General features: G+C 41.1%; 2 protein-coding genes across 6 annotated transcripts in view; one reads left to right on the top strand and one right to left on the bottom strand.

Moving 5' to 3' along the window:
• Positions 1-7421, top strand: part of LOC124129055 (elongation of very long chain fatty acids protein 2-like) — a 35534-nt gene extending 28113 nt beyond the window's left edge. For both annotated transcript variants that reach the window (XM_048400625.1, XM_048400626.1), the window contains exons 6-7: positions 2691-2815; positions 3507-7421. In XM_048400625.1, the coding sequence (XP_048256582.1) occupies positions 2691-2815; positions 3507-3791 (410 nt within the window). In that variant the 3' untranslated portion in view covers positions 3792-7421. The remainder of the gene's footprint in view (positions 1-2690; positions 2816-3506) is intronic.
• Positions 7422-9767: 2346 nt separating this feature from the next.
• Positions 9768-12386, bottom strand: part of LOC124122794 (regulator of MON1-CCZ1 complex-like) — a 38419-nt gene continuing 35800 nt past the window's right edge. For 3 of the 4 annotated variants that reach the window (XM_048400621.1, XM_048400623.1, XM_048400624.1), the window contains 2 exons: positions 10986-11140; positions 9768-10420 (listed from right to left, as the gene is read on the bottom strand). In XM_048400621.1, the coding sequence (XP_048256578.1) occupies positions 10338-10420; positions 10986-11140 (238 nt within the window). In that variant the 3' untranslated portion in view covers positions 9768-10337. The remainder of the gene's footprint in view (positions 10421-10985; positions 11141-12386) is intronic. The other variant, XM_048400622.1, reaches the window with a different exon arrangement.

The following is a 12386-nucleotide window of genomic DNA, read 5'->3' as shown; positions in this document are numbered from 1 at the left end:
GTATATTCATATACCTGTAGTGTTGGGGCATGTGTGAGTATATTCTTATACCTGCAGTGTTGGGGCATGTGGTAGTATATTCATATACCTGTAGTGTTGGGGGCATGTGTGAGTATATTCATATACCTGTAGTGTTGGGGGCATGTGTGAGTATATTCATATACCTGTAGTGTTGGGGCATGTGTGAGTATATTCATATACCTGTAGTGTTGGGGAGTGAGTATATTCATATACCTGTAGTGTTGGGGCATGTGTGAGTATATTCATATACCTGTAGTGTTAGGGCATGTGTGAGTATATTCATATACCTGTAGTGTTTGGGCATGTGGTAGTATATTCATATACCTGTAGTGTTGGGGCATGTATGAGTATATTCATATACCTGTAGTGTTGGGGAGTGTGAGTATATTCATATACCTGTAGTGTTAGGGCATGTGTGAGTATATTCATATACCTGTAGTGTTGGGGCATGTGTGAGTATATTCATATTCCTGTAGTGTTGGGGCATGTGTGAGTATATTCATATACCTGTAGTGTTGGGGCATGTGTGAGTATATTCATATACCTGTAGTGTTGGGGCATGTGTGAGTATAAACATATGCCTGTATTGTTGGGGCGTGTGAGTTTTTTCATATACCTTAAGTGTTGGGGACATGTGTGAGTATTTTCATATACCTGTAGAGCTAGGACAGACTGCCCTGATGCGACTGTAAAACAATGTGAGTTCAATCAAGTTCTCGGACTTGTGGAGCAACTGCAGCAGAGAGACAGTGAGCCAAAACATACCCGGACAAACTAGAAATGAACATGAAATTATTGGTTTTCACGTACACGATGAACCGTCAGAACGTGACGACTGTTTCGAGTTAGTTATGTGCTATAGTTGAGGTGGCAATATGTGTTTCACCCAAATACGGGAATTTCGAACAGAAACATTGTGTTAAAACAACTTATTTAATTAGAAATAACAGTTCACATATTAAAGTGGACTTAATCCACACACTTGGTGGGTTAAACTGTCCAACTAGGAAATAGTGTAGTTGCATGAGATACATGACAGGTTTGTTGTAAGGGGTTATGTGTTGATGTTGTTCATGCCACACCTCATTACTTTCCTTGATGTGATCCCATATTTGTGCAGGGAAATATTGAACTTTGTTCGAGTGTGTTATACATTTGACCTGTGTAAGAACGTAGAACAGTGCTTTGGGGGGTTACACATTTTATGAGAAGATTGAATGATTTGAAACTACAGTGTTCCCTCGTTATTGTGCCCTTCAATATAGCGCCCTCAATATAGCGCTAACTCGGTTATAGCACGCGGTAAAGCATGGCTCCCAAAATTTACTGACATTTTCAATAAACTCAAGTTTTCCAATGACACGATTATTTCCCCCATCTCAGAAAACATTATCAGCTGATCACCGCGATCACGTAACACTGGAAATACCCGTCAACAAATCCCAACTGAAGTTATCATAATATCTGGTAATAATAATAAAAAAATGATTATTTATCTGGAGTAATGTTTGCAATATATATTAGATATATTCAAAATTTCGTTCAATAATTATAATAATGTTTACAATAATTTCGGCGAAATCGTATGCGAAGTGATCGGTAGATTGCACAAGTCATGGTTATTAATAGCAACCACGGTCAGATTACTGCTATTGACGCCTTGAAACGAACTTTAGTTGCAAGAGAATGGACTTGCTAAAAGTTACATTTGAGGCAGTTTGACTATTAAATGTCAACATAACACTTTTGCAGTCGAAATACATGTAGTGCGGGAAGTCCCTACGGTGACTGGTCAAAATCGTTCATACGTAAAAAGATATCCTGCATACAATTTGTACTAAAGTGCTACGCTTATGGTTCTTATAATTTTAAGTATATATGGTGGAAGCTGCAACTAAAATAACACGATTTTGGAATATATTATTCCTGATAAAATAACAATTTCAGATACAATTTCTTCCGACCATTGCTTCAAATTTCTTTAAAGTGGTATCACTGGGTACGTTTTAACTGAATCACCGGTAGATTGGGAGGAAACATGTGCACAGCTGACTGCTATTTCCGGCTTAGTTTACGAGAAAATGCACACAGTAATCTTAATCTCTGTATATAAAACAATGCCTTTGAGAGCAGGAAATACAGTTTAAATGGTAAATCATCATGTTTGGTGATGTTTTATGTCAAATTTCATACTTTTATTGACCAAGTTTGTTATACCTGTTTATTCACCTGAAGGGATACGATGTGTTTTTTTTTTAAAGCGCATATTGATACTAGATAAATCTTTTTTTTACACAATGAATCATAAATAACTCCTATTCTAATCTTTTTTTGAAACTCTGAAACGTAGATCGTGTTAGGTGACAGAGCATGTATACTGTGGTCATCTACCACCTACGACTCGACCTTCGTTAAACCGCTGATCATCTATAACGCTCATCAATTATTTGGACCCCAAAGGTAGAGTTGGAGCGAGGGATCACTGTACATATTATGCATGAATAAGTACATTGATCAGTGTGACCCTATGTTGTGTATGTCTTGATTAGTGAGTATATTGATCAGTGTGACCCTATGTTGCGTACGTCATGATTAGTGAGTATATTGATCAGTGTGACCCTATGTTGCGTACGTCATGATTAGTGAGTGTGTGAACCAATGTGTTGCAGCCTGGTTCGGCAGCTGGCTCAACTGCCTCGTCCACATCGTGATGTACTCCTACTACGGCCTGTCTGCCATCCCTGCACTCCGAGGCAAGCTCTGGTGGAAGAAGTACATCACCAAGTTTCAGTTGGTCAGTTGGAGTTACCTCCCTTTCTACAATTTTAGGTCACCTGACTGCTTGTATGACATCCATCTTTGGTGTTACCTGTCTCCTCAGAAATTACGGGACCAAAGATGCTGAAACTTCGCGCCTATTTTGACATCTGAATTTATTAAAGAAGTTCAAATACGATTTTCATCATGGCTACCACAGCAACCATAGTGAAAAACACTTTAACTGATGACATGCATCAACCAAGTCTGGTGCAGCCTGATCCTGGTGTAGGCATGGGTTGCTGAAGACCTGTTCTACCCCGGATCTTCACGGTTGATGTAGCTAGTAGTCGGGTACATCTGTGTTCTGTTTTACTGTGTGAGAGGTTCATTGCTACTCATGTATGTAGTAGCGATCAATTAATGTCAGATTGTAAGAGCAGTACATGGCTACAGTTAAACATTTGGACATTTGAGGGAATCACAGTAGGATTCTGGGTTAGAATTGGTCCCCAGCAACCCATGCTGGTTGTACAAGATGACCAAATGGGTCGGGTGGTCAGACTCAGACACTTGGTTGATTGCGTGTTGTTCACAATATTGGATTGTCTGGGTCAGACTCGATTATTTCCAGGCCGCTGTCATATAGCTGGAACACTGCTGAGTGCGGCATTAAACAGAAAATGACAGCAAGTCAGCAGATATCAATGATGTTTCTTCTCTTCCAGTTTCAGTTCTGCGTCACGTTCACCCACACGGCCAACTCGCTGCGTGTGTCATGTGACTTTCCGCGCTGGGGGCAGTGGCTCCTCACTCTCTACATGGTCGTCATGTTGTGCCTGTTTGGGAACTTCTACATCCAGTCCTATATACGCAAACATAAAAACACTCACTCCGTGGCGGATGTTCCCAGAGTGAACGGGGTCAACAAGAGAGGTGTCACCCCTGTAAATGGGAAGAAATTTTTGAATGGACAGACAAACGGCTTTATACAACACACGAAGGGAGAGTAGTGTCGTCTTAGTCCATGGTCTTGTTTACTGATGTGTAAATAGTTGCTTTAAATGATGCAAGGTTGGAGGTTGTCTGGCAAGGTCGTCAGTTGACCTCTGAACCTTGTACTGGAAAAAGTATGAACAGCAATTTGTTTTTGTTCTTGTAACCATAGTAACTGTTTCCGGTGATATATTTTTGTTTAATCAAAAAGTGATGGTTGGGAGTACAATTAATATGTCTGTATGGTTCTTCTGTAGGTAATCATGTTGAAATGCCACTGATGGGTTGACTTGATGTCAGTGACAGTATGGCTATTAGTGTCTCCGTACCAAATTTGGACGATCAATCTGATATTGTAAGTATGTGTTATAGTATGGGAGTGAAGGTAGTCGTAACACTGTGATCAGACAGATGTGTTCGTCTTCAGCTTGTGTCGGGTTGTATATAACAGATGTCCTGTACCACAGCAGGAGAGCAGGGCTGGAGTGGGCGTTTGAGTTGCATTGACGCTGTTGTTTCCTGTCAGCTGTAAATGTCGTGGTTTCAAACTGCAGTAGAACATGGTCATAACAAACACTGATATAACATTACATAATGTCATGTCAGTGACAAATATCTGACAGGTTTGCCAGAAATTTATGGTGACAGAAACCAGACGTTCCACCCCAACCACACCCGAATATCAACAGGTGTACGTGCTCCGCAAGTAACAACTGGTCAGTCAGTAACACGAGATGCATATGACTTCCAGTAACAAATACGTCACGGTCCATGTTGAAATTGCCTGGTTTTCTACAGTTCTCTCAATCATACATAAACCAAATACTCCAGTGAATGACATGTAAATAGGTGGGGGGAGGGGGGAAGTACTGCTACACATTTCAAAAGTCCCTTGGTGTTTCGATCTAACCATGTTTTACTGTGTCTGTTTAATATGCATCAGTTTGTTTCCCATGTCAGTAGACACACAAGGGAGGTTCTACCACAGTGTAGGAACAACTTAGGTCATAATTACAACTGTGTTGTGTTCATGTAGCAGTTGTGTCGACCTTGACACTGTCTAAGTAAGGATCACATATGTGGATGAACAACTTCTATATTACAAAGGAGCGACGTTATCTTTCGAGATTTCATCAAATCTTGATTGGACATGATTATATCATCAAATCTAAATTGATACCTTTGGGATCTTCATTGCTGTTGAATATACGACAGGAAGCAATCTGAAATCCTGTGTCACGGTGGCGGTGACTGTTTGTTGATCGTGTTGTTTTTACCATGGTTACAGTGTCGTTATTCCTGGATGTAAGTTGTTACAGTTGATCGAGGTCGTCAGTTTCTCACTTTGTTGAAATGTGTTAGTTATATTTTTGTTTGCATCACTGTTTATGTCATCTGAAGATTCCACGGTCGTCCAGACCCAAGTCATGTACACTCCGTCACACCGGTCCGTCACATCGGTCCGTCACACCGGTTCGTCACACCGGTTCGTCACACCGGTCCGTCACACCGGTCCATCACACCGGTCCGTGCAGGAGGAAGTGTTAGGATGCATAATACATGTGGATGTTGTTCTTGTTGTATACCGGTGACTCTGGGAATTTGTTTTGATTTCCAGTTATAGAATGAAATGTACGGTGAAGAAAATATATTCAAGGCAAGTATGTAAGGAACAAACATACGACTTACCAATATTGTGTTCTTGTCCAATAAATTCTTAAGAGTTTACAATTTAATTTTGTGTTTTACAGATTTTCATTCTTGGTCTAAAATATTTGTTTTTTAAGGTTATTTTCGTAACTTAAAGTCTGCAAACAAGTTTCCATAAAAATACAAGCAAATATGCTTATTAGACATATTTTCGTTCAAACAGCGCTTTTGATTTAAAAATATTTTCTTCACTTTTGCAACAATCAGCATGCTTGTCATAAATGAAAAAAATGTCTAACATCAGAGCTTTTATAAACTGTTTTTGTTTTTTGATGTAACAATGCCCTGTAGTATAGTCTACATGTTTTTTGATGGTTGTACAGAGCTGTGTGCCCCACATCGATGAATCACAACAGCTGTTGGCTTCTCAAACTGTTGAGAAAAGTCTCGGTGTATTTCACTCACATACTGACGAGTCAGCATTATTTACATTGTGCGTATCACATCAACCTAAATGTGTTCGGAGGCAGACTGTGTGTCAGTGTGTGACATTAAGTTTTCAGTTTTGTATGGTTTTGTTTGTAGTCAGTAGTGCAGCATGTTTCCATTTTGTTCCATGGCTGTACTGGATCTCAGACTGTGGACTGAGCAACTGTGATTCACAAACGCAACCATGGTTGTAAGTGTTCCATATTATAGAGGTGTTTCATGACAATCGGCAACACTTTCCTTAAATATGCAAGTATACTACTCCAGAGGAGCTAAGGAATACCCCCTATTTCCATGTGACTATAGTTAGCCTGTCATGGCTGGTTGGTATTGCAGCACACAGGCTTCCCATTGTGGGTGTTCTTTAACTTGTTTTGAGTAGTATATATGTATAAGCAAAACATGTACTTACATGTATCAGATGGTTTTCTGAGAACTTAAACATAAGTGCCCATTGCATTATTTTGTCCAAACTTGAGATTACTTTTGAGTTCTGATTTTCTTAAATTCAGAGAAGTGTAATCCATGTATTCAATGCAGTTATGCAAAGTATAAAATCCATATTAGCCGTGCTGTCAGTGAATACGAGTCACTTCGCAAAGTCAAACTATAATCATAGCATGGTCACCTAATTCATTAATATATCATTCCTATACGGGAACACTTGTTGTAGACCTGGGCTGGAATATCGGCCTGACCACACAGATCCCTGGATGTTGAAACAATTTGTATCAATACTTCAGTATGTCAGCATGTTTTATATTGCCTCATCCTTCATAAATCTGTCCTGCAAGAGAGCCGAGATGTGTAGGTGGGGGACAGTGTAGTATCGACATACAAAGTCAGTACACAAGCGTTCTGTTCATGCTGTTCCACGTTTATATCCCAATGATGTAGCTATAATTATGTTGTCGCAGTCTGGAAATAAGTTCACCAAGCTGTTTGAGTTCGCTTCTCAGAAGACTCTATGTATGAAATCCCACCGTCTAGAACTGATTCTCAACTAGTCTGATCAAGTCCACTGAAAGCCATCCTTGCAACCACCATATGTATTTGAGATTGTCTAGTTCTTGGTCCTGATAAGGATTCTGCAGGGATCATATTACAGTTTCCTAAGCAGCATTCAAAGTAGTTGCCTGCACGCTATCTGGGCAAGTAGTTTTCTAGGGGGGCCAGTAATCTTTCAAACTCCCCATCCTGCTTGTATGTTTTTAAATGATTAAGTTTGAACATCAGTAAACAAATCTCTCTACTTGCTATAACCTTGAGCATGACATTCAGCCCCCATTGACCTCATCTCGCCGATACATGTATTTCCAGTTGTTTTCCAGTTTTGATGTAAGCCGCCTGAACTCCAGGTAGTATCTAGTCGTGTTCACGTGTCTGTGCAGTGTTGCTGTGTCCTCCTTTCACTGATGTCTACTGTAGTCCACAACCAACTATGCAGCCTGACTTAGTACTGATCATGTGTGTTGATGTTCAATAAAGATCTGCGGTGAGCACTTCCAGATATCTTGTTGTTTGTATGTCATGGAGGAAGAGCCTGCCCATGTTATAGGTTCCAGCACATCCAGGACAAACTAGTCAGCCAGGGATTCCAGGACAGACTCGTCCTCCAGTGCATCCTGGACAGACTCGTCCTCCAGGGATTCCAGGACAGACTAGTCCTCCAGGGATTCCAGGACAGACTAGTCCTCCAGGGATTCCAGGACAGACTAGTCCTTCAGTAAATCCAGGGATTCCAGGACAGACTCGTCCTCCAAGGATTCCAGGACAGACTAGTCCTCCAGGGATTCCAGGACAGACTAGTCCTCCATTGCATCCAGGACAGACTAGTCCTTCAGTACATACAGGGATTCCAGGACAGACTAGTCCTCCAGTACATCCAGGACAGACTAGTCCTTCAGTACATACAGGGATTCCAGGACAGACCAGTCCTCCAGTGCATCAATCCAGAATAGTACAAGCAGGCACACATGCTACTAGATCATGAACGCAATGTTAAACCCTTACACCTCACTTCATAACCGGGGGCATGGGCCACGTTGTCTAAGGCACGGCAATTTACTATGCAGAGTTGCGTCCCTCGGGCACGCCAAGAACCTATGATAGTGTGTTCGCCCCAATTATGTTTCAAGGTTAGTCAGCACCATACCCGTGCTTGTGGGTTTTCATCGAAGTGGTAAACGTCTAAGACCTGCATCACTTCGGGCTTTCCTCCCACATGAAGCTGACACATCGTGATATAACTGGAATACTGTTAAAAGTGGCGTTAAATCCAACTCACTCGCTCCATAACCAGAGGCCGCTATCATATTGCTGAGCACAGTTGTTACACAACACTCATAACAAAAGAGCTCTCCCAGTGAAGTAATTTATTCCTTCATATAAATAATGTACACATATAGATACATACAAAGTAATTCTCTGCTCATCAGAAATCACAGGCCCCAACATATGGAAGTAGGAGGAAGACCAGTGTTACGAGGTGTGTTCATTAAAGATTTCCCCTGACCCACTTCCGATGGAGTTAGTGGAATGAAACTTGGCACAGGTATTAGTCTTTCTCCACATAGGAACCACCAAGAGTAACACACTTCTCCCATCGTTTTATGCAACTATGGAGACCTCGCATGTAAAAGCCCTCATTTTGCGTCCCAAACCAGGACTTGACTTCAGAAATCAGTGTTTCATCATCTGTGAAACGTTTTCCCTTCAAAAATGACTTCATGGTTGGAAAGAGGTGGAAGTCAGATGGTGCAAGGTCAGGAGAGTAAGGAGGATGTGGAAGGATTTCATAGCCACAGGACCGCACTTCTGTCTGGGCAACATGAGAGTTGTGTACTGGAGCATTGTCTTGCAGGAGACGGACATCCTTGGTCAGCATGCCACGTCTCTTAAGCTTGATAGCGTCCCGCAATTTCCGCAGCAGTGAAGCATAATAAGCTCCTGTAATTGTGATACTCTTTGCCAAGAAATCCATCATCACTACTCTGTGCTGGTCCCAAAACACCGTGAGCATGACCTTGCCTGCAGAGGGTTTGACACGTGCCTTCTTTTGGGGTGGTGACTCCACATCGACTGAACTTTAGTCTCAGGATCATAGTGATGGACCCATGATTCATCCTGTGTGATAAGTCCTTCAAAAAAGTTTGCCTATTTTTTTGGCACGTCCAAAAGATCCTTTGAGCAATTGACTCGTTCCTGCTTTTGGAAAGGTGTGAGCAACCTGGGAATCCATCGTGCAGACACCTTATGCATGTTCAAATTGTCATGTATGATTTTTTCCACAGACCCTACACTGATCTTGACATCTTGTGCTAACTGGTGAACAGTTATACGTCGGTCTGCCAAAATGGCGGTCTCCACTTGATGGATAGTGTCCTCATCAATGGCTGAATGGGGGCGACCAGGAATGGCCCCTGTTTCCACAGATGTCCGACCACACTTGAACTGGCGATGCCAGTGTTTAACGTCATATGATGGGGCATCTTCCCCATAAGTTGCTTTCATTTCATCGAAAGTTTCTTTTGGTGTGCGACCTTTCAAATATAAAAACCTAATCACTGCTCGGTATTCTACTGGCTCCATTGTCACACCCTTCTCGATCATAACACCTGTAAAAGTGGTAAGATTAATAGTTCGGTGCTGCAAATTCAGACATAACCCATAGATACATGTATCATTACACATGTGAAATTTCAACCAAATATGATAACCCTAAGTGGTTTAGGGGAAATCTTAACGAACACTCCTCGTATGTTAGTACCACAGTAAATTTGAGGCTTAATATTTTTACAATTTAATGAAGTTCTTCCCAAACTTGGTTATGATAACACAAAGTACATCATCTCCACAGTTTCACAAATGATTTTATTTGTGTCCGTGCATTCACAATAGGTATCTGCCACCTTCTGCTTCACAAGGATGTCGCTGGGTACTGAACTACAATGTGACAACCACAGTGTGTAGTCGTAACTCGGAAAGTTCAACTTTTGTACTCTGGACAACAAATTGTTAAAAGGTATAAACAACATTATATTCAGGCCAGCTGCGAAAAAAAAGTTTGAGAAAACAATATATTCAGGCCAGACCGATTCACAAACCAAAACAAAAATGAACCCTAACATTGTTTTCGTCCAGCCTCTTGGCATACTGCCAGAAAGTTGGGAAAGCCTCATGTTCAGTGGTTGTTGATACTATTACACTTTACCATATCTCATGAATAACAAGTATGTCATTAATAATCACAAGATGGATGACTTGGTTTGTACATGGAGGTCGGGCCAATGTTATTTATGCAGCATCTTTGTTTCTTATGAGACTGGTCTGTGTGCCAGGTGAGCGGAGATTGCACATGTTCCCTGAAGAGCTGGTCAGGTGATGTTGGCTCCGGTGATGTTGGCTCCGGTGATGTTGGCTGATCACGCCAGGGGCGGGATGGGAGACAGGGCATCCGTGCCGAACAGCGACTCAAACTGCCTCACATACTGCTCACAGTAGTCCCCTGGAAAATGAAGCAGGTTTTGATGGAGCGTGGAGGCTCAAAAAGAGACTTAATCAGTGGGTCTGCACCAGAAGGCAAGGAAGGGAGAAATACTATGTTGGTATGTGTATCTCATGGCGTGCCAACGATGCAGGTGTCATTGTTTTAACCAAGCATCTGCATGCAATCTTGTCCCTTGATTCATTGTTGTTCATCACCACCCACAGCAATATTATTCCAGCTATATGATGGCGGCCTTAACTAATCAACCCTGGACCAGAAGATCCTGTGATCGATGAACAAGATGCCACATCGTCAGGGTATGTTTCCATGCAATCAATAGTTAAAGGGCCAACATACTCTGAAGCTCACCTAAATGAAGGAACAACAGAAGCTGTTGAAGCTCACCTGGATATAGGAACAATAGAATGTGTTGAAACTCACCTGGATAAAGAGACAACATACTCTGTTGGAACTCATGAATGAAGGGACAACACTTTCTGTTGAAGCTCACCTGGTTGAAGGAACAACAGAATCTATTGAAGCTCACCTGAATGAAGGGACAACAGAACCTGTTGAAACTCACCTGGTTGGAAGCGGGGGTTGAGCTTCAGCTTGAGGTTTCTCTGCTCAAAGAACTTGAAGACGGTGAAGAACAGCATGTTGTCCTGTGTGTGCATGGCTGTCTCCAGGAACTTACGGGCTGACACCGTGTCCTGGATCCCCACACTCCGGATAAACCTGGCATGAACACCAACCATTAACTGTTGAACACAGACAACACACTGGCACATTGTTGGTCAGTTACTGCAAAGCCATCATAAACAAACAATATCACACAATACAAAAGCACTATTTCCAATACTTTACCTAGTGAGGGTCCTTGGGATAAGATATAACCAGATCATATCTAATGTCCCCTGTCATGTTGTTAATGGAATACTGCAAAAAACGGTGTAAAACCATTCTCACTCACGTACTCATAACCAGCTCGGCATGATAACACTACTTAAACAAGCGTATAGTTGACAAAGTCATCTATATCCCCCGCCCATTTTAACATGTTATGGTCCCAAACCAGGTAACTGACCCAACATTTCTCTTAGCCAATGTCAAAATAGCTGCAATGGAAATTCTAACATAAACATTTCTAAAACTCCTTAATATCAAATGGCACTAGTTCAGTATGCGCTTTATATATAGACATGCAATGTTTGGCAAGGAAATATTTAACAGTTTATTTGTTATACTCCTTAAGTAAACCAATCCTATATTAAAACTTAAATCCAACTTCTTGTCATGGAAACATGAACAATAAAAATTTCTAAAAGTGCTATATATCAAAAGGCACCAGTTCAGTATGTGCCTGGTAGACATGCAAAGTTTTGTAAGAAAGTATTTAACGGTTTTTGAGTTACGCTCTGGAAACGAACACCACCCCTATAGAACCTAAGTCCAACTTGTTGCCATGGAAACGTAAAAAATTAAAATTTGTAAAACTCCTAAATAGCAAAAGGCACCAGTTCAGTATGTGTCTGGTAAACATGCAAAGTTTTGTAAGAAATTATTTAATGGTTTTTGAGTTAAGCTCCGGAAACAAACTCTACCCTATAGAACCTAAGTCCAACTTGTTGCAATGGAAATAATGGTTTTTGAGTTACGCTCCGGAAACGAACTACACCCTTATAGAACCTAAGTCCAACTTGTTGCCATGGAAACTTAAACAATAAAATTTGTAAAATTCCTAAATAGCAAAAGGCACCAGTTCAGTATGTGTCTGGTAAACATGCAAAGTTTTGTAAGAAATTATTTAACCAGTTTTGAGTTACGCTCCGGAAACGAACGGCACCCTTATAGAACCTAAGTCCAACTTGTTGCCATGGAAACGTAAAAAATAAAAATTTATAAAATTCCTAAATAGCAAAAGGCACCAGTTCAGCATAAATCTGGTAGACATGCAAAGTTTCGTAGAGAAATATTTAACGGT

Source organism: Haliotis rufescens, unplaced genomic scaffold (assembly GCF_023055435.1).
Source record: "Haliotis rufescens isolate VD_foot unplaced genomic scaffold, xgHalRufe1.0.p SCAF_2, whole genome shotgun sequence".
Classification (NCBI taxonomy): Eukaryota; Metazoa; Mollusca; class Gastropoda; order Lepetellida; family Haliotidae; genus Haliotis; species Haliotis rufescens.
This window is presented reverse-complemented; position numbering and strand designations above follow the sequence as displayed.